We start from the raw sequence: 23224 nt of genomic DNA on the forward strand, positions 1-23224 counted from the left end.
TCCATAAGCAAGTAGTCCTTATCCTCTCTTATTTGAGTAAACTGTGCAGTAATATGTTGAAGACCTAGTCGAGAACACAGTGTTATGTGAACTGATATGGAGTAAACAAAATCAGGACCGGGTCTGTAAGTTGGAAATTGCTCTGTAGGGTAACCCAGGACAAGGCAACGCTTAGCCTTTTTCTGCCCCCCAAGGAAACATCTACAGGTGACCGTCTCCCAAAGTGACCATTTTATTTCTGCTTCTAGTGTTTGATCCAGGACAACAGATGAAAGAAGGCAGTGATTGCTGCGGTGATTTCTCTTCCGCTGTTTACTGCAGGGAGATCTGCCTATGTGAAAGGAGGTATCCCAAATAAAGATGAGAATTTAGACTGAGGTTATTTATAACCTTGCCTGTTTGGTTTAGAGGTTACTTGGCAAATCTTTTAATGCACCTTCGCTGAACTGTACCGTCCTGGCGTGGACAGAGATGGAGGTGAACGTTGCCGTGGGGCTTCTGAGGCTCGGAGGAGAGGCACTAGATGCAGTGCCCTTCCTAGCCGGCGTTCTGGCGTCTGAGTTGTTATAATCCGGTGCAGCTGAATCAGTCCAGCTGTTCTCAGAGCTGCGTTTAACACAGCTGGCCTTCCAGGGAGCCGTACAGCAAGCTTTGGGGGAGATCAAAGTCGTGACCTAATTTGGTTTGTACGTTTTTCTTGTTGTATTTAAATGCACAAGAAAAAAAAATGCAGCCACAGACGTCTCCCTCTTTAGTGTCAAAAATTCACTAAGCCCAATGCCAGTAGGAGTGATTGATGTTCAGACACAGGCTCCCAGGAAAGTTTTAGGCCCAGCTTCAAATTAAAGCGAGCAGCGGTTGTGCAAGTTCTGTGATAATGTCGAAAGGGATTTGTGGCTGGAAATGCTTCAAGAAAGCATTACTGACAGGGTTCAGGCTAGCAAATGAGCTTTAAAAAGGCTAGAAAGATAACTGAAATGTTTCTGTAGTAATTGACTGATGATATTTCTGCTTATGAAGGAAAGGGAAACTTCTTGCTTGGATACTCACTCTTTTCTCCTTAAGCCTCATCTACGAGGGAAAATTATCTAGCATTACCATTACCTCTGTAGTTTTACCTCTGTAGCTTTACCATTGTGACTCCCAATGCAAGCAGGTGTATTCTAGACTAAATGTCATAAGGTAAACCTTAAAAAAAACAAGCAAACAGGGTTTTCTTTAACTTTTTTGCTGTGGCTGTGTGTCTTTTTCTGACACCATAACACACTGAATACCTCTGTATTTACTATCTCAGAGCTTTCCATCTGTGGCTTAACGTTATTCCATTACGGTATTTCATCATGACTGGGGTTTGTGTTTGTATAAACTGGCAACATTTATTTTAGTGACAGTGTGGATTGTAGCAGGACGTGGTTATTCTATCCCAAACCTTAAGACTAGTATAAAATATTTCTTTGCATCTTTGTAATGCCTCAAAAAGTGCCAGTAACATAATGTCATAAGGCTTCCACTTCTGACTCTGAACGGCACCAGAGGTAGCATATACCTCACCTGCGTTAGAGCGGCCCTGCAACGCAGAACCCTCATATGCATTTGTACAAATCAGCGTGTTTGACAGTCACAGTTAACAGTTTTGGGAAATCAGTGCTTTTAAACTTGCTTCCCTTTTTGTTTTACTTTGCTTTAATTCTGAACTGCAACCATAAAACTGCATCATGTTTAGCACCAGATTAGATATTCTGGATTTCTGATATATGGTCACATAACATGAAAAATCCCTCCTTGCGTATGTATGAGCTCAGGCAGCGTTGGAGATCTTCAAGTTTTGCAGCTGTTCGCATACGGGTATTTCAGAGTAAAACAGTCCTTTGTCTTCAAACCATTCAGTCCATATTCAGAAAAATGACCTCTCTGTATTCCTCTTAAACAGTTTTCTGTTCTTCCGAGGTTTTGTAGCAGTATAAGCCCCAGTTCAGGGAAGTACTCAAGTGCGTGCCTAAGTCCCCTTGAAGTCGATGGGCCCCGGGCACGTGCTCCGCTGAATCGGGGCTGCGGCTGCTAACGGCACCCCGTCGAGCGCGTCTGGGCTCTGCAGGGACTGCGACGGATTATTTCCAAGGAATCTATTAAAAATGTTTACTGAATCGCAGGCAGCCTCGCGGCGCTGGCGGGGCGGCACGAGCTGTCTCTGGAGGAGCCGGGTCTAGGCGCCAGCCGCAGCTCCCCTTCGCCCTCTCCCTTGCGCTCGTAGGGTTTTGGACCTAATGCAGTTCTCGGTTAAAACCGTCTGCTCTGAAAGCACCTTTGCTGAAGCGAACAAAGTTATTTTTGGTGTAAAACCAGCACAGGCAAGATTGACAGAAGAGTGTTTCAAGAAATAACTGCCAGTCTAATCAATATTTTAAGGCAGTGTTGTTTATGCAGTTAGCGACGGGCATCATACTGTGTTCATCTGACATGCAGTGTATACAGCTTGTCCCCATTGCACCCGCGACTGAGTGCGTTTCGCACGTAACTGTAAAATGATCACGTGCTTTCGGGTGACAGATTTAAAAAAGAATAAATAAAAAAGAACAGATACTCGCTTAGACGCTGCACTGTCTCCGTGCATTTAAAACTTTAAAACAAACAGGAAAAATAAATTCTGGGAATATTTCACTCAGATAACCATAACTCCTGTGAGAGCTATTTATGATTTTTCTACCTGTTCTGGGTGCAGGCCTTTCGCGTGTTCGCAGTGGTTTGGCAGTTGCATGAGCTCACCCTTGGATGCGTGCCCCGGGAGGCGAAAACGCAGAGTCACGGCTTGCGAGGACGAGGCTCAGCTGCAAAAAGAGAAACGTTGCCCTTGTGTTCACTGCTAATATTGCACTGGGAAGTAGAACTTCATAATGCTTTCGTATGCCTTAATATTTATCTAATCACTCCTTGCTTTTAGGTACAGCACTACTTTTTATTTTTTAACATATTTAGCAATAATCATTAATAGGTGGGACATTCCTTTAAGATTAAGAAATGACCATCCGAGATGAGCTGATGGCCTGAAACTGTGCCTGTGCCTATTTGCTCCTGACGCTCGTTAATTCAGAGTTGAAATAATTAATGTTATTATCCAATGACACTAAACAAATGGCTGAATCGCCTTTTTTTGTGTATGTTAATGCTCACAAAAGCAGGACATGGAAGTGAATACGTGCCTGTGAGAGGTGACCGTACCCTCGCATATGATGCTCTGGGCTGGGCATGGGAATCGCTGATGAATGCAAACCCAGCAGTCCGTGGGGCTGTCAGTGCTACCCGATTCGAGCCCTATTAACCTTAAAGTTTATAGAGTGCACCAACTTCCCAGGAAAATGCAGAAGAAATCGCGGTTCCACCATTGATTGCCTGGCGCAGAGCCCAGACCGGGCGACGGTAGGACAGTCGTAGCAAAGCCAGCAACGCACTGGGCAGCTGCTCAGAGATTTTTACTGTATTTAGGGGGCCCTGATGTATGGCAGGTGTATTGAGGATGCTTCACGTGTCTGTGAAGCTTCACATATCTGTGGCTTTCTGATGGGTTAATGCAGAAATGTGCTTTAAAAAGCTATGCTTAAGCAGTTGCAGGACCCAACATTGAAAATATCCTTTTACCAGCCTCAGAAAGCTGCTGGCTGCATCTGCATGATCCCAGCCCCTGCTGGGTTTCCTAGGTTAAGTTTTTGAGTCATATATGTTGATCACAGGGGCATCCACTTTGTGTTAAAAATTCAGATGCAATTAAGAAAACAGAAAGGTCCGGATCCGGCTGTAGCATCCAACTGCCAAGGTGCGGCAGCTTCCTGCTTGAGCAGGCTTTTGTAATTCAAGATGGTTTTGCTAGGAAGGTAATTAAAGTCTTTTAAATTGAGTACAAAGTTATGATCAAGTAGTCTTAACTATAGCACAGATTGAGTTTGGGAGCAAATGCCACTGTCGTGGGCTACTTCTGCAACCGCCATGTTGTCGGAGCAGGTGCCACGTACCCGCCGTCGCTCTGCTTTAGGCCGTTTTTCTTGCTTTCCGCTTAGGCGGCCCCAGGTCATCACCTGACTTGTCTGTCTCTTGAGGCTTTCCTGTAGCAGGATGTGGACCGTTGCCCCTTCCTTCCCCCCCAGTCATTTATCCTTAGCAGGGCAATCCCATTTCTCTCCTTTCTCCGTGGCTGTGCAGAAGTTTGCACTGTTTGTCAAGGTCCCGCTGTCTTAAATTGTGATCTGCCGTCTGTCAGGTTTCGCCCAAATTGCTCTCTCCTGTGTTGCCTCTCCTGTTTTTTCAGGAGGGCCCTGCACGTCTATAGAAATAAGTTTGTCCCCTTTCAGACCTCTCTTTGATGCTTGCTTCTGACTGGGTGGCCACGGGATAGTATTTTATATCATTGCATAGGATAATACCCCCGCCGGTGTTATCAACAGGTGATCAACAGCCGCTGTTGATCTGCCTGTTCCTGTTATCTGTGTTACTTCTTATCTCAGACTGAACTGACGCATCCCAGATGGCCTTGCGCAAGGTGACGTTCTTGTTTCAGCTCTGACTGTCCGTGTCTATTTAAGTCCTGCTTTAGCAGCTTGGTGTTTGAGGACTTGGACGCATGTTGTAACCTGTTTCAGGCAAGGCCATTAAATTGCCCTGCGCACGGCCCGCGAAGGATGCTCACGTGTTGTCGGAGGAGCCACCCGGGTGGTTGTACGGTATTCTCAATTTTCATCCTCTGTGGCTCTTGCGAGCTCACAGTATTAGAGCAGGAGTAAGACTGTTGGGTTTTTTTTCAGCCAACTACTGGAAAAAGGATGGAGATTTTACCGAAGAAGGCGTGCTTCAAGCCAGAGGGGCCAGCCGTCCCTGTGCAGGGAGCACCAAAAGGAGGGTGGGAACAGGGGGCTTCTTCTTAACAGCACTTGGGCTCATTGAAAGGAGCAGAAATGGGGACAATATGGATGCAAGTTCCTTGCTGAGGTCAGAATGAAATGTATTTATTTATCAGTAAAGCCATATACTTAGGCCAGGAGTTCAGACCAGTATTCAAGATGAAGTACTTGCCAAAATAACACCATGCGCTGCTCCCAGAGGGGAGATCATTCTGCACTTGATTTCACTGATCTTTTGAGATATCCTACTCGGTTTACTTTTCCTAAACTGCACTCCTAGTTCTATATATGAATCTCCGTAACGTGTCTTTTCTGCTATATGTTCTCATTAGCTCTTATTTTACAATTTAAATGTACACATATGCATTGTGTATTTACACATTTAAGTACAGCCTGTGTTTATGCGTCAGCAGTTTTCACCAGGTCCCTTACTGGTACCTTTAGCTTGTGCCCGTCTTCATGTTTACTCTCTATTTTGGGTTTTTGTCTGCGGCCTTTCCTCCTCTCACCCAATTAGGGCCCATTCCTGTCGTTTTGCTGCCTTGTTCCTGAAGTACCCGGAAAGGCCGTTCTCAGAACTTCCTTCACGCTGACCTCGTTCTCGCCAGAAGATGCATTAGTGCTTTTGTGTTGAACTTCAAGTGCTTGTGGTCAGGATTTCAGGAGGGGCTTGAGCTCCCCCCTGCCCCGGGGGACGCCGGGTGGCCGATTTGGGCCGAGCGCTGCGTCAGGAGGCCGGGCCGCGGGAGCCGCTCGGTGGTGCCAGCGGCTTTCTCGTTGGCTGTGCCAGCGCTTCCCTCGCCTCTCGTGCTCGAGGACGGCCTCCCCAGAAACACGTTAGCTGGATTTGTTTGGGGTTTCTTGCAGGTGTCTTTACTTGATGCCACTGCATTTTTTGCCCCGCCAACAGCTCCAGGGCAGTAAACGATGGGGACGCAGGAGGTTTGCTCAGTTTGTACCCTTCGTCCCCTAGCAGAGGAGCCCATCTTGCTGGGAGATTGATTTGTGTTCAGCTTCTCCTGCTACTGACTAGGACCAAGTGTCTCTTTTTTTTTCTTCTTCTCAAAACTTCAGGTTTTATTTGCTGCTGAATCTGCTCCTCGTTTCTCCAACTACCGTATGTGGTAGCTTGAACCATACGTGGTGTGTTTAATATAGTTACAGCATTATAATAACTGCCTCCGCTTGCCAGGCCTAAGAAGGGGTTTCTGCAAAGATAACCACTGGTGCAAGCAGGAGGGAAAACGCGCCAGCGGTACAGATGTTGCGGTTTGCTTATGGGTCGGATGATTTGTGTACATGTGCGGCTGCTCTGCGCTTCGACCACCAGCTACACAAATGACTGTTTGCCCCTTCTGCGGGGTTTTCTCCCTGCCCAGCCGGCTGCTTTGCTTCATAGTCTCTGGGGTGTACAAGCCCCATGCGGCTGCACTTTGTGTGCAGGTCTCTTGAATTTAGCATCTGGGGCGGCTGTTGCCTCTTGGCTTTGCTCATTGCAACTGCTTGACAGGAGAGCATGGATTTTTGTAAATTGTTTACGGATCCTTCCCCTCCCTGTATAAAAATAACCTATTAAAGTAAACACCGTGCTAGGCGTTGTGGTGGATGGGCTCTGTTATCCTACAGAAATTGCGGCCTGATGCAGGAAGCGGATCTGCCCATGGGGCTCTGCCTGGAGACGGAGTCGGCTCCTGGCTGAGCTCCCCGATGTGGCCACTCAGGACGGGTACAAATGTTTTGGTGCAAGTGTTATCTGTTGAGGTTTGCATCTTTCCAGAAGCAAAGCTCATCCTGACGTGTGACAGGATCAGTGGAGAAGGGAACAAGGAGAGCTGACAAGCTGGTGAATGAGAATCCGTTTGGTTGAAATGTACCCAAGGATCAGGTCCCGGAGCCAGAGGAACCGGCCGTGCAGTCTGGAAGTGTAAGAACTGCTTGGCTGCGTCAGGAAACTGTGCTTCTAGGGATTAATTACTACTTTTTAATTGCTATTTTTCCCTCCAACTCCTTGCTGATTTTTTTTGTCTGCATTGATGGTTAATCAGATTTCAGAAGAGCAGGTAACTTGCCTCTGCAGCGTCAGACGAGGTGTTTCCACTGGCCAAAATGAAACAGGCATAGTCAACCATTAGCCTTGGCAGTGGATAACCCGTTTGGTTTTATGTGACAGCACCTGTGAGAAGCTTGAGAACAAAGCCCCTTTTCGAAGCAACTCCTGTCGCTTGCTAGGAAAGCAGCTGGCGGTGTGGGTCCAATTCGAGCCTTCCCTCTCCAAGCCTCAGCCCCGCTTTCAGTAGCAAAGCTCTGCTCTGAGACAGGTAGCGTTTCAGAGTCAGCAGCCAGTATTCGCTTTCTCCTTGGCGCTTACCCTTTGTAACTCAGATGTGTTTCTCAGCAATTTCAATGGATTAACTGTAAAAAATGCGAGGGACTATTTTAGTTTGAGTAACGGTTAAATAAAGCAGCTCCATCAGTGCAGAACCACTGTGGCTCTGACCAAAAAATACCAGGCTCTGACACAACAAGGCTCAGAACAGTTGTTGCTTCTTGACTGGTGCAAGCAGCTGCAGAGAGACATGCAAATTCCTTTCCTCCACTGCAAACGGTTTTCTTAGTCCATTGTGATATTAATTACCTACCATATTTACAGGGTGCAGCTAGGAGTTTTTATTAATCTTTACATAAGAGTGCACCGGTAGGATGCGTGTACAAAACTGAATGTGTTTGAAGTGAATAGGGGTTTTGTTGTTTCTTAGAGGGCAGAAGATCTTCTTCAGACCCCAGCTTGCGCCGGGACTGCTCTTTCTGCGAGCGTGTGCGTGTCTCTAACCTGGGGGCTCTCCTAGGCATCTCTTGCGAACGGGAGAGGCGAGAGGAAGCAGGTTTCCTTTCCAAAGGGCTCCTTAGCGCGAGCGTTCGGCTATCGCCGTTATCCAGGCTGCCTGCCTACCTGGAAGCAGCAACAGGAGAGACTGGGTCACAATTTCATTACATTATGTTTTACAGCAACTGGTATTCAGCTTTATAAATGAACTGTTCTCATCGGTATGACAAGAAAAGCTTTTCATAGTTGGCAGACTGCTCATAATATTCTAAAGATTATTAAAGTAAGCTGCAGTTGTAGTATAAAGCACGGTGTAATGGTGAGTGGTTTTAAAGTAATGTGTCTTGGGAGAGGATATGATTGCAGGATGTGTACCGTATGGATGGAGCTGAGTCTTCTCACCACAGTCAAAATGGCATTTACAGAAAAGGCCTCTGGACCCTTACGTAGCCCAGTTGGTTGCTGATGAGTAGGGAAGTAAAGAGAGAAAATTCTGTAACATTCAGTGGGGATTTTGCAAAAAACAGAAAATGCAAGATCCTTTTTCTTTCTTTTACCACCTCCTGACTTTATATCTGTAAACGGAAAACTGGGAAGCTGCAAGGCTGAAAACTTCTGTAGCGGTAAGGAGTGTTGCAATAAAGTGCCCTGCTGCGGCAGGCTGGAGCTGCAGAAAGGCCGGCCCGCTGCGCAGGTGAGCGTTCGCGGGCCCCAGGCTGGCGAGCGCCGAGGCACGCGCAGCTCTGACGCGGTTGTCTGTGAAGCAGTGCAGCTGCTTTCCGGCAACACATTTCAAGAAAGACATTTGCATATGGAAAGGATTTCAGAAAAGAGCTGTGGAAACAACTGGGGACGTTCAGACTGAGCGGTAACATTTGTATTAATTGCTTATTCAGCAGCTGCACACAGCATAAGCTCTGTACCTAGCGGTATTTGGGAAAGGGTGGGAAGGAAAAGCGCCGCGGGGAGCTGGTGCGGAGGAAGGGGCGGTTTGGGGACGCCTCGCTGGCAGGCGATGCTGCGAGGAGCGTGGAGCAGGCCCCGGCCCTGCTGCCAGCTCCCCCGGCTCGTCGCAGTTGCTTCACGCGCTTGATCATTCGTTTATGACGCTGAGAAGCACGGGGCAAGAGCCTGGCTGAAAACTCAGCCTCTAGGTCCCCTAACGCGTGGGTGTTTGAGGGAGGTATTCCCATAGTGCCTGTGGGCACCCAGAAAGGTTGCCGTCTTGGTCCTCTTTCCAGCTGGGCAGCGGCAGAGGAGTTGCCCTTCTCTCCCCTCCGCTCCGGTGCCGTGCACACGTCGGTGCAGCCAGCAGGCTCCTGGTTCTTAGCTGCTGCTGCACCAGGCAATACCCTTTCCCTGATGGAGCAGGTAAGTAGAAATGTGAGGTCTGGGCCTCTTTGGTGACTTAACCCTAAGCCCCCAAGAAATGTGCTGACCAGCGCGGCGTCTGCCATTTGCTTTCTCTCGGCTTGTATCTCCATAGTCAGGGAAGTGGCGGTGACAATAGTGCCTTGCTTTCCATCTGTAATGTCAACATCAGATGAGATCCCAAGTCTCTATGCAAAATGTTTTAAAATAAATACAACTATTAAAATTATGCTTGCCTTTCTGAACCCTCAGTTCTCCCATACTGCCCTTCTGTCTGCCTTTAGTTATTCGTATCTGTCTTTAGTCATTCCTACTGGAATTCCTGATAGAAATTATCCGGCCAAGTTTCGTTAAGCTTACAGAAACAAATCGTTTCATTTGTCTATATTCTTGTTTTGCTTTTTATGAATTCAGTGGGGAAAAGGCTTGTTTTTATGCAGTCAGGCAAAAAAAATCTGTGATTTTTTCCAGCATTGTAAGAAAATAAAACTGGTGTTACCAGACTTGCACGATTTTTTTTTTTCCCTTCCAGGTTAGGAAAAAGACAGAAACAAACCACACATCTAAGCTATAATAATATCTGTGGTTTTTTTTTTTAAGTATCATTTAAGATTAAACACTATTTAACATGTAAAGTGAATTTTATCCCCCGAAACATGTTTGTTTCTCACAGCAATCACTAGTAGACTCTTCTTCTGAAGGGCAGACAGATGGATCTCTGGGTATGGTATGAATTATTTGTCCCACTTTTTACCTTCCTGTAACCTTTTTGAAAGGATTTGTGCAAGTTGGTGCAATTGTTTAAAAACAACAAACAAGCAAACAACCCCCTGATAACATGACGCTGATATCTGGAGGAGAGGGATCTTAAAATAATCTTTATCCAAGGATTAAGAGTTTCTGATCTACCACTGACCTGTTTTCAGAGTATTAGAAATTCATTACACTTGCAAGAACAAGATGAAAATGTTATAAAACAAAAGAAAAGCAGTTTTACAACAGCATAAGTAACTAAGATAAGTTACAGAGATAACAACGTGTCAGACTAACCACGGTGCCTGGTGGGAACCTTTCTCCAGGAGAGGACCTGCAAAAGGTGCTTGGCAGTCCCCATGCAAACATGTCGCCTGGACCTTTCGAGCAATGGGCAAAAACGTCTGGATTTTTCACTTCTAGTGTAAACAAGCATCCAGATCCTGTATGATGTTTTTCCTCCCTGAAAGGAGGAGGAGTGAGGGTGAGATGGAGACACAAACCCAGCTGTAGTCCTCGAGTCTGTTATTTAAGGATAAACATTAGGAATGAATTATTTCTGTGCACAGAAAGCCAGGGAAACTTGTGCCGACACCACCTCCGTGGTGAGGGAGTAAGAGGTTATGCGTGTCCAGGACTGGCTGGCTGAGATGTTTCGTCATTATTAAATTCATATGGGAAAAAATAATTAATTGATTACAGCAAATTGAGTGCCAGGGAGTGATTTTTACTTCACTGGCTGACATTAATATGTGGTTTTGGTTAGTTGTTTTGGCCTCTTAGTTTTTTGCACGGAGGAACAGAGCTAACACGAAATTCATCTTAGTTTGAAATGTCTGACTTCTTTATCAAATGATAAATAACCCAGACTTTGGCTGGAAAGCCCGTATTTCATAATTATGTCTGCAAAAACATTTTCCGTGGTAGACGAGAGAAAAGCGAGACAAAAGAGCAATAAATTCCTGCTCCTCTCTGCAGCATAACAGCAGTTACTTGGCTAACGCGGTCTGTTGGGTGTGCGGGGGATAAAACCAGCCTTCAGAAAGCGTGACGGGTTGCAGAGGGGTGCTGCACTGATTTGAGAAGGTCGTCGTCGCTGTAACTGATCCTCTGAGTCACGGCACTGTGTGTGGTTGTGGCTTTTAGTTTTAATAGCGTGTTTTTATACAATGGACAAGTAGCTCAGTTGGGGCAGGTTTTTAATAGCAGCTGGAGAAGAGGTTCCCGGCTCCATCGGCTGTTGTGCGCTCAGGAGGTGCGCTGGCTCACGGGCCTTGAGCTGTCACTTGGTTTTATTTACACTAACACGATGCATTTTTCACAACAGCTTGGCAGCCCTCCCCCCAGCCCACACACCTTTATTATGTTTATATTCACTGGTATGAAGACTTTGCAGTGAAAGATAGCACCATTTTCAGGGTTACTTGTTAGACAGCAGACTTGGGGCAGCACGTGAAACGGCGCGGGCACCTCTAGCCCCTGCCTTGACGTGGCAGCGCAGCCCTCAGCCAGGACGCAAAACAGCTGTGGGTTCCCGTCCGGTGCGCGAAGGGGCCCCGGGCCCCCTCGGGCCGCGTTGGTCCCTCCTCTGCGGGGAAGAGGCCGGGGTGGGAGAGGGGCCTGCAGTGGTGTAGCAACAGGCTGATGTGGCAATGAGCAGCAAGTGGCTGCGAAAGACTAAAATGAGAGAGTTCTCCTTACTTGGCCTCTAGATGCTTAAAAGCTGGTTTAATTTACTGTCCAAAGCTTAGTTGGACAGTGTGATTAATTTCACATTTTGGAGTCGTCCAAAATGTATAGTTTTTAACTCGCAGCAGAGTCTTATTTAATGAACACTAACTTCCTTTTGCTATATAATTTATACTGCTTTGATAGACTTTTGATCTAGCCATTCACTATTAATTCAGTACAATTGCTCCTCTTATACATATTAAGAGCAGTTCTTTATCTTCTTTTCTTGCTGTTTTTTGCCCCTCCTAACTGATTCTTGTTTCAGCGCAGTCACTTGCAGGCACAGGGCTCTCTGCAGCAATGCTGTGAATGGGAATAGCCACTGCCTCCGCCTCCTGTCCTTACTGGCACCAGTCTGTGCAGCGCCTGTGGGTATTTATAGCTGCCCCCCCCTTCTTTGTGCAGCAGGGAGGGCACATCTATGTCCAAACGCGGTGTGTTACGTGCGCCCTTCTCTGTGCCAAGGGCAGCAGCTAGCACTGCTGCCGTCTGCACCTGCTGGAATAGTCATGCTGCCATCGAAGGCGAGCAAAGCATTTAGTATAAAAAGTTACTGATAGTCTGTGGTGGTAACTTCTTGAAATGTTAGAGCAGGACAGGGCTCTTCCTCAAGCTGATGTGTTTAGTGTGGAGGGCCATCAGCATTTGGGAAGGGGAGGAATTGCTTATCTGCCTGGCACCACAGCGTGCAGAGGCACTTCATGAATTAATTCCCCTGGAGCTAACAGGTCACCCTCAGCTTCCCTGGCTACTTATCCAAACAACCACCACAGACTACTTTAGAGAATTTAACTATTAGAAGACAGCTGATCTAGAAGAAAAGCAGCCTACAGTAGTCCAGAAATTAATCAAACTTACTGAAGGCCTTTTCTTTTCTTTCCTTTTGGATCATGGCTGTACTATCACTCTCTTCCCACCTTCTCATAAATCCTCTGTGTTCTGCTAGGAAGTCAGAAGGGGGAAATCCTAGTGTAGTTAAACTTCGGGGAGAAGACCATGGCTTTTTACCCTGCAGCAGAATTGCATGTGGTGGTGCTAAAAGAAGTAGTGCCGGACAAACTTGTATTTTTGCTTAGTGTTACGTGTGAACAAGGAATGCTGTTGCCGGGAGCCCCTGTGTGTCCTTCAGGATGAGTCTGCTCTCCTGGCCTTCCAGCGGTCTTTTAAATCTTGGGGGTAGCTACTGTCTTACCCTTTGCCACCCCTACTAGCAGTGACAGAGGAAGGCCCTTAACAGGTTTTACAAGCTCCGTATTACGTATGCATTAAACCTCCTCTGCCTTCGGCAGCTGCGGCGAGTGCCAGGGTCCCTGCGACGGCTGGGCGGGCCCAGGGCCAGCACACGAGCTTAGGGAGCCCGGGCAGCTCCGCGGGGACACGGCTGTTGCAGTGGTGGTGGCAGCAGCTCTGGCAGATGGTGAAAGCCTGCATCTCGCCCGTATCAGCAACAACAGAGCGGGGTGGGGAGAGGGGAGCTTCGCTGAACCTGCCCTGTGCCACGTCAGCGCTTCCCGCAGTGCGGCCTCACGCTCCTGCGATCTGCTTAATTTGCAACAAAGTCCTCTGAAATGTGAACTTCTGCTGTTTCCAAACAGATTAGTCAGTGTTACTATGCCTCTGAAAACCAGATTTATTTTCAAAACATTCCTAAAAGTAGAATTTCTCAGTTTAAGAGGCACTGTTAAAATAGGCTTACTGCAAAAAATTTTCTTCCCCATTAACAGTAGACTTATGGTTATTAGCCAATACTGTCCTAATATCTCCTGTTTAAATTAGTATTCATTCCCCCAAAGGTGCTTTAAATGTATGTAAAATAAGTACCATATTAATATAAATGTTAGCCTAAATATCTGGTCTAAAGTTTATTAATGCTCAAAAGAAGTCTTGAGAATGTGGCAGAGGAAAGAGTGCACAACATCTAAAAGTTGCATATTTTTTCTTTGGGAAATATGTATTCTAAATCTATGCCACTTGAGATCCACCTTGGGAGAACTTGTAAAAATCATATTAATGTATGAGAAGAAGTGTAAAATTTGAAATACAAATTTAAGCAATTCTTTGCACTGTCCAGGTTACATTTTTAAGCATGCAAGAATTAAATCTACAATTCTGGATTGTTGCTTGGGTGGCCTAGAATAGTTCACATTATCATTATTTTAATTACAGAACCAACGAAACATTTTTCTCTAAAGTGCTACAACTATACACTGTCCTGATCTTTGCAAGTAATTGCTCCTAAGTGTAAAAACAGAACTTTTTTGTTACAAATGCTTGGGCCTCTTCCTTAGTCATTACATTGTTCAATTCAGTATCTACCACTTGGCCAAGTGCCTGTAATGTTTATTACTTGCCTGTTCTCATGTGGCGTTTGTGCATGCATTGAATCTATGAATGACTCCTAGAGACAAAAAGCCTTTGCAGAGAATAGCCAAGAAGAGATCCTTGCCAGCCTTCCTAGGGATAAAAGAGCAAGGCCAGTATCTTTTCTCCATATAACTGCAATCCATAGTTTACAAAGCAGGATTGGGAAATCATACAAATATTTGTAGGATTAAGAGAGGAAAGAGTTAAACGAACTGCCTATATTGTGTAAGGAAATACTAGGAAAGCAATTTTTTTCAACTGAAATATTTTAATTTTAGGAACAGGTCCCTGTTCCTGTCTATCATCCAACTCCTAGCCAGACTCGGCTAGCAACACAGCTGACAGAAGAGGAACAGATCAGAATAGCGCAGAGGATAGGCCTTATTCAGCACCTGCCTAAAGGAGTCTATGATCCCGGAAGAGACGGCTCTGAGAAGAAGATCAGAGAGTAAGTTACAGAAATTTAACTGAACTAATTTGGGTGCCATGACATTGCCATGGGAAAGTTCACCATGTGAAATAACCTGTTCCTTTTCGCTTGTCCTCCTGTTCTTGCCTTATTTTCAGAGAGCAGAATTTGATGCATCTTTCTGAGAAAATGGTTGTGCAGACATCACTTTCCTTTATCCTCTTTGCTTTTGTGTTACAGATTAAACATGCTTTCCTTCCCCCCTGTCCTATCACTCATATGCTTTTAGGGTTCTTCCCTCTTTGTTGCCTCTTCATGGGGGAAATAATTTCAAGCTGCGGCTGCTTCCTCACCTGTAGAGCTCCCTTTTCCAATCTGTGGAGCTTCCTGTCCTCTGCTAACGTGGGGACGTGGGGGGAATAGGGCAGAGGGAGCACCAAGAGAGCCAGTGCTGGAGGCAGCGTTAATGGAGCTGGGAGTTCCTCACACTATCTGCAAATAATACAAGTCTGACACAAAGATAATTAGGGTAGATGTTATTCCTCTTTTACATTTCCAGTGTGGTAACAGCAATTTAAGTGTTTTACAATTCTTTTTTCCCCCTCAGATGTGTCATTTGTATGATGGACTTTGTTTATGGGGACCCCATCCGATTTCTGCCGTGCATGCACATTTACCACCTGGACTGTATAGATGACTGGTTGATGAGATCCTTTACCTGTCCTTCCTGCATGGAGCCAGTGGATGCAGCACTGCTTTCATCATATGAGACTAACTGAGCCAGGGTTTCTCCACTGAACCTTCAAGGAGACCATCCGCTTCACTGGGTTTGATCCTTTTGTCATTCAGCCCAAAGAGCCAGGAATTAGGCATTAAGATCATGCACAAAATATACATTTCCTAAATAAAATAAATAAAAATTATTCCTGAATGGCTGCAAATATTGGAAAAAAACATAATATTTTAGAGACTATAGAAAAAGTAGGTTGTTATTTTTAATGTAAAGCCTTGACCCACCATTGTCCTTTAATGTTTGTTCTTACACCCGTATATAGGCATTGTGTAAAGTGTTACAGCAACTGTAAATGTTTAAACTGCGTGTATCCAATTTTATTAGCAGCAAGATAAGAGTATTTTTTTCCTAAATAAAGTAACCAGTTTTGTTCTGATTCTTTTCACAAGTCCTGGCATTTGGGTCAAGGCTTTATTAAAATCTACATTTTATAACACACTGGCACAAAGAAATAGTTTTAAGCTTGTTTGCACAGTTTTTTTTTTCTTTTTTTTTTTTCCATTGGAGATGGAATTCATTGCCTTAGGTCTTTTTAATAGTGTGTTATTATTGTTGGGCTGGCTCTGTGCTTGAAAACCAGTTTATTTATAACCTGTTAAAAGTGCTATATTTTGTTTGCAGTTAGGAATATGCAGAATTCAAAGTGATCTCCTAGCTTGTAAGCAAACTGAGATGCATTATCCCTTTTCTGCAAGTGAGGCTGAATATGGAGATATGAAACAAGTCTTACATTAAAATTATGACTTCATGGTTTATGTGACTTGCTTGGGTTTTGATGAAACAATGATTCTTAAACTTTAGTATGTCACCTTTAACTTGATCAAGTTAAAAGTGGGCCAGATGGACAATAAATGCTATCACGATTGGAGAAGAAAAAAAAACAAAGTATATTTGGAACAAATGTAGCATTAGTGTTGATAACTTATTCAACTTTTTTGCTCCCTAAAAATGGTTGGTTTTGATGACAGTAAAAGGATACTGCATCTCTTGTTCCTGTAGTTCTTAGGTTATCAGAAGTTAAGAATAAACATACTGTATCTCAGTCTCCTGTATTAAATGTATCTGTTAAGCCCTGCTGGCTGACACATCAGTCCACCAAGCAGCTATGAAATCAGATATGAGAAAAATATATTTTATGTTCTGCACATAAAGGCAAAGTTTATATAAACACAGAATTTCATAGTAGCAATTGAGAGGGGAAATAGTACTGCTAAAGCCAGAATGACACAATTATCTAATTTTGCAGCAAAAAAGTATGTGCTTGTTAAGAGATGGTCTAGCAAAGACTGTAGTTGTAAAGTCCTCTTATCCACTTAGCATGTTTATTTTTTTTCCTTAATGTACCCTACTGTGACTTTTATATGTTCAGTGCAACACCGACACGTTGAGAAGTCTTGGTCTTGCAAAGTGAGATGCAGTCTCAAGTTAACCGCAACAAATCAGGGATCATTCTTGATTGTTTTGCATATATAGTTTGAGTACTTGGTATAACAAGTTGCATTTAAGGAGCCAAGTACTTTGAAGACTCTGTGTACTCACAGTATAGAGGAATTAGGCATGTCATGGGCAATTTTTGGAGGGTTGGTCAGCAGCATGTAGAATCAACATGTTGGTTTATTTATTACTGTTGCTGCTGACAGCAACCTGCTCTCTTACAGAAGAGCTCTGAGTAGCCTTCAGAAGCAAGTTAAAGCAGTCAACAGTTCTGGATTCACTGAAATTGCTATACATTTATCTGGACACAATTTTTTGCTTAATTCATACCTACTTAATTACACTGAGCAAAATCTGAGAAGGCAGACCTGAAGTTGTGCAATATCTTTCATTGGGAAATCATTGTTCCTTTTCATCATTCCATGTGTGTTCTTTTGTGTCCTCCTCCTTGTCTGTTTGTTTTGGGGTTTGTTTTTTGTTTTTACATAAAGCATAATGTCCACGTAAAATATTAGTTTCTTTTATCTTGTTAAAACTGGCAAATGAACAATTTTAAAAAACACCTTTGTCATGTTGGTATTGGTCTTTATTTATTACAAGACTTGATTAAGAAAGATCTGAAAGAAATATTAAGTGACTTGTTAATGAGCTGAATGCTTTTTCTAGGCACTTTGTTTTTGAACTGTTAACAGTGATATACTTACCGTGCTAAGAGGAAGAAATTACTTTTACTAAAATACTTGTTAAATAACACAAAGGTGTGAAGGGCTAAAACTAGAGCTGACTAGAGAAGAACATTCCAAAAAAAAAAAAAACCATCAAATTTTAGCTTAAAAGCAAATGTGTAAATATAATGAATAAATCAATTGATTTTTCAAGTTTTTAGGTGCAATGCTGTTCTGGATGATTTCTCATTCAAAAAAGTTATTTATTTGAACTTAATACAAAGTAATGTGTAACCTGAGCTTTCTAGTCACCTGAGTTTTAGAGATGGTTTCACAGCTGAAGCTGTCTTTTGATTCCACCATCTGTAAAATGAGGATTATACTTGCCTCCTGTCTCAGAGGTGTCTAATAAATTACCTACACTTCCAGCACATTAGGCAGTCCATTTACAGAGCTGTCGCCTAACCCATGTCTACTACAGCTCAGTGAATAGTTTAGCTCTTACTCATCTGGACCTACTTGACCACAGCGAGTCCTATGCATGGCTGTATGCTTCAGGGCAGACAAGCCCCTAGTTAAACGTCTACAAAGTATTTTGAAGAAAAAGAAAAAAAATACTGTCACAGCTACTGTGTATAAGTAACCATGATTGTAAATGCCATATTTGCAAAGGTGTAGCTGCATCAGGCTTAGCAATAGTCATCAAGCGAAGCTAAGAAAAATCTGTTGCTTTAAAGCAGTTCGTAGGTGGTATGCTCTGTCCTGAAAGTGTTCAGTGCGACACTGTTCATGTTTTAGAAACGGTACCTGGCAAAACAACCACATGGGCGCAGACTCCAAGAAGGACCGAGTGGATCATCACGCTCAGTCCCCTGGAATTTCAAACAACGATCCAAGAGCCATCGTGTTTGACAGGCCACGCACCCCTCCTCACTGCCAAACACCACGCTTTCTAACAGCAACCTGCAGCCACGCTTAAAAAGATCAAAAGCTGAACTACTAAATAACACAGATGAGGGGCGAGGGCATCGACCACCATCCAGGATGCTTCCAGCAGCAGGGAAATTGTTAGGTTATCATCTCTACAGGGGGAAGTGGATTTTGTCTCACATAGCAGAAGAAAACATTCTCACAAACCTGAAGCAAAAAAAAAAAAAAAAAAAAAAAAGGTAACATACTCAATTCTATAATGACCTTTATGTTTAAAAATGATTGCATACTACTAGGATTATCATTTAAATAATTTTACTTCTAAAGACAATAATCCCTGTTACTTATTGTGATCTCATTATGTAAATCTGAGAGAGAAACATTAATTTTTTCCATAAACAAAAAAAAAGCCCAGAGAATTTTAAAGTCTGTGAAGGGCTAGAGTCGTAAAAAGGCTTTAACTGAGTAATATTTAAAAAAATTCCTACTATCCTGCAGTTTCCCAAGGTTGAAAGCAATTACGTGTTTGGAAAGTTTACAGTCCTTTTCTTGCAGTGGTGGAAATTGCACACTTCTAGTCTAAGGGAGTACAAAATACCTGAACCTAAACTTGTCACAGATTCAAGCCTTGATACTTCCTGTCCTTGTGCAATCTTGGTGAAGATGAAAATTCTTCTGAGTCAGACAGTCAGTTAAATAAATAGATGGCTGAAACCTAAAATACAGGGCCTCTCATCAGTTAAATCCTGGATTAAAATGGCCTTACAAAGTGGAAGTTAGTTAATTGGAAATACAGGTAATTACAGACACCTTATGACTGCACATACCTCTTGGACACCATTAGAGACACCACATTTTTATTTAATACCTACATACTACTGTAGCTGATGACCTATAAAAAGCTGGACCAAAAAAAAAAAAAAATCTGCCCAGAAGAACACTTCTTGGTTTGATACCCAGAGTAAAAATGAGCTTCAAGGATTAAGTTTTCCTTTTATACAGAATTTTAGCTTTAGGGAATATAGTTTATGCTAACCATCCCTTGCCAATTCTCTTGCATTTAAGCCTATTCTGGGATAAGAATTTGGGGCTTTGGAATTCTTTGTATACAATGCAGTCTATGCATTTTGATAAAAAGCGTAGTCTGCAGAAATGTTCTGTTGATTTAAACAGAAGAACTAGCAGTATTTGCATTCTGCCAACAAATTTCTCACAATATCCACTTTGCATATAGACTCGGAACAGCTAAGGAAAACTGCAGAGATGAACCGATATATAATATAATGGAAAAAAATATTTGTGAAAATGCCTGTATCTTTTTCTACCAGTGCAAAGGTATTTATGTGTCTTACTCAGCCAGAGGGCACCAACCATATTACAAACAAACAAAAAAGCACCCAAACCTTATCTGCCCTCTCAGTTGAAAAAGAAGAAGAAATGCCTTCATAAACCTGTTCTTTGCAGCCTCAAACCTTGGAGGTTTTTTTTTTTTTTTTTTGTTACTAAAGCATTCCAAAGAGAACTGGGCACACAATAGTAAACGTTTAAGCTGGTACACATTAGGTGTACTCTGGCTGTCTGCATCAAATATTTTTTCTGGACACAACAGGCCATATCTTGCTCATGAGGTGTTTGCCAGGCTCTCGCTGCAGAAGGACAGGCACCTGGAGCTTCTTAGCCTCTTTTTCCTGTCCTGCCACGCACCCGTCAGTGGTAGCTGCATGGTCGTGCTTGTACAACTCTGCTGCGTGTTGCAGGTGCTATTCCTTTTTTGCATCTTTGGGTGCTATCAACAGAGGCAGCCTTTAGGCAGTGCCACAGTCACAAATGAAAAATCTATATATTGCATCTATGGCACTAATATCCCCCAACTTCAGCACTAAGTAGGTCCTTACCTCCACAAGCCCTGCTTGCGCTGCAGAATAAAAGGAACACGGTAAGCGATGAGAACTGTCCATATTGCAGCTTCTGCTCCTCTTTCTCAACAGAGGAAAGGCCCAGCTCCCAGGGGTGTGTCTCAGCAGAGGAACTGCAGTCCTACAGGACCTACTTGCGTCCGGGATGCAAACACTGCACATCCTGCTCAGAATCATTTGGAAGAAAGAGCCAAACAACTGGAAATCCAGCAAGCTGCTTCTCTGAAAGAACTGAAAGAAGCAAAGTGAGTGTTTGAGCAAAGCCAAATCATAGGATACTAATCCAAATCCCGTGAAACTCTCAGTCTGGATTTTCTTGGTAGCTGTTGTTTTAAAATACAAATCAAAGTTCTTCCTGGATCTTACAGTTTTTATCTTGCATTCTCATAACTCCCTTTTCCATTTCTGGACAGTTTGATAGGAATAACATTAGATTAGAAAGTTCTCTGTCAAAAAGGGTTTGCAAAAGCGAGAAACCTATCTGGGCGGAAAGGATGCCTTTCACCTGTACAGCAGCACCCTCTCACGGGCTGGGGCAGGGATTCCCATACCAGGACGACGCAGAGCGCAAGTCTCTGCACTGAGCTGCTCGTCTCCTTGCTGACTTCCAGACTGAACGGAAACCTTGGCCCTGCAAGGAGCGTTCGGGGAGGCCCGCACTCCTTGCAGGAGCGCAGCATCCATCTCGGGTCCACACAAGCAAAACCGGACTCTTCGTTAACAAGCAGTTGAACAAAGAACAGGCTGTTGCTCTCCAGCAGCCGCAGGCGTTGAAGCTCTCCTCTCTGCACAGTTCCCAAACTGCCTCGCTAATATAAATGATCGTGATGTTAATGGGCCCGAGACTCCTAATTTTCTGGCTTCTTTAATTGCTCCACTGCCGAAAGCAGAGTGCATGAAATGTAGGCACGCAACGCTGGCACAGACACAAAAGTGGAATCCATGTAAACTACGGACTCCAAACAGCCACAACTACTGTATCAGAAGTAAACCTTAATCCAAAAGCCCGCTACCATCTGTATTCCAGCAGCTTGCCGGTGCAAAAGTTTAAGAGACAAGTAGCATTTTTAAAAAGTATTTACAGAAAACATTACCTATGTTACCCAAATCAGCATTTTTAATAACAACCTTCGTTATATTTTCTTGATAAAAGGCTGTGAGCAAAGCCCTTTCATCAAGGGTTTTCCATCACTGGCATCTAGTAGTCATCATCTTTCAAACTCACAAGGTATGCACTCATGAAAAGGTGAAGATACCTTACATATGCAATTTACTTGATTATATTGCTTTTCTCAGTAATAAAAAATAAGTCAAACACCATAAAAGAGAGAAAACAGGGTGTTGCTTTTTTTTCTTACAGTTATGGTTTAACTTTAAAACTTTTAGAACTTTTTAAAGTAACCTTTAACTATCATTAGCTCCCTTGCTAGTACTGAATGTCAATTTAATAGATTCAAACACCAGATATTTCCTCTAAAATAGCTGGACATTATGTCCCCTTTGGATCAACAGGTCAGAAACACAATTAATCTAAAAGTGAGAGGTAAAAAAGAGACTACTACGCTACCGTTCATCCGCCGACCTGAAACAGTTGTTACAGTACTTGACTAACATGGGATAAAATGTTTTTTGGCTTCTTTTTTTTTAAATTGAAGTAGCCAATAGAGGCAGCGTGCTGGGGGGCTTGGGAATGCTTTGTTTCGTATTCTTTCTGTAAAATAGCCACAGACAGCGAAAGCAGTTGGAATTCACCACAATCCATGGTATTAAATAAGCATTTTGCCTATGTCTAGCCAGCAATGAAAGTAAGTAGGTTCAGAGATGTAAAAAGCCCAGAAAATAATGGAACGTAGCCTAGTCCTACAAAAATATTGTTGAATTTGGAAAAAACACCATGCAGATTTTTACCACAGTGCAATGCAGATATTTATTAGCTCTGCTCATAAATCTTTTGACATAGAGATTTGCTGGCATTTTTTTTTTAAAGAAAATATTTGTATTTGGCTTTTTTTGATGCATGTGAAGCAAACCTAGAGAGCATCTTAAACTTAAAGCATCTTTAAAAACATTTTATGATGACAAATCATTCGGTTAAAATACTCGCCAACATACACGGCAAATTATCACAAGAGGGTATTGGCAGAACATAACTCGAGAAGAAGCAAGTTCATTTCTAGTCTGTTCAGGTTTTCAGATCATGTTCATCAATGACATTTCCAACCACTTTCCTGTACAGCAGTAAACAACATGACTCACCTCTATTTATCTTCTCCTCTTCCTCCCAGAGGGGGGACTCTGTGCAACGCACTGTTCTGGTCATTTCATACACACGTGCATTGCTGCTGTGTTTTTATGCTAAAGAGGAAGAAATGTACCTTGCAGTTGGAACTGGGGGCTGTGAGGGTTGTATTTAAAGTCTTGGGGGTGCCTTCTGCATCCTGGGACTGCCTCTAGGAAAGCTCTGTGTCATGCAGAGGAGCATTACTTCTACTGCGGATGCTTCTGCTGGGCCAGAGTCATGCAAGGTGCCATAGCTGTCAAGCCATTACCTTGTAGCTGTTCGGAGCCAGGCCCTAGATCAACTAGCAGGGAAATAAAAAAGCACTGGACTTAATACAGAATTTAATGCAGAAAACAGTGCAAAGAGGGAGAAAAGGTTTGATACGATCCTGTTTTGTGCTGCTATGTTTTATAAAAGGCAAAGTTTCCTAAGCAAAGTTTTGAATGCTGTATCACTACAGTGTAAATACAGTAACCTGAGGCTAGGACAGTGCCTGTCCGAATGGGACAGTCTTTGAACTAACCATCCATGACAGAAGGCATTAACTGTAGACTATACAACAACAGCACTGCATATCTGTAATAAATCAAAATGCATTCCTGTGTTATTGGTTTAGTTAAGCAATCGTAAGTGGGTGCTTCCAAATAATAGAAATTGCATCATGCTTGTGAATTCATCCAAATACTCTCCTCTGATCATCAGGAAAACCTGTGTCCAGGTTCAGCTTTGCCTCACTGTACTTCACCCAGCTGGTTACCTCATCTAGCGTTAGTCACAGGAGCTAGGTGTTAATGCATACCTAGAGCTCCATATAAGCTGCTCACTGATGACTTTTCAGCCTATACCTCCGTTCAGTTTAATGAGAGA

General features: G+C 43.4%; 1 protein-coding gene across 1 annotated transcript in view; it reads left to right on the forward strand.

The window, feature by feature from the left end:
* Positions 1–17127, forward strand: part of RNF11 (ring finger protein 11) — a 33097-nt gene extending 15970 nt beyond the window's left edge. The window contains exons 2-3 of the mRNA XM_064516194.1: positions 14208–14377; positions 14946–17127. Of these exons, the coding sequence (XP_064372264.1) occupies positions 14208–14377; positions 14946–15117 (342 nt within the window). The 3' untranslated portion in view covers positions 15118–17127. The remainder of the gene's footprint in view (positions 1–14207; positions 14378–14945) is intronic.
* Positions 17128–23224: the final 6097 nt, after the last annotated feature.

The sequence above is a fragment of the Dromaius novaehollandiae genome, chromosome 8 (genome assembly GCF_036370855.1).
Source record: "Dromaius novaehollandiae isolate bDroNov1 chromosome 8, bDroNov1.hap1, whole genome shotgun sequence".
Lineage (NCBI taxonomy): Eukaryota > Metazoa > Chordata > Aves > Casuariiformes > Dromaiidae > Dromaius > Dromaius novaehollandiae.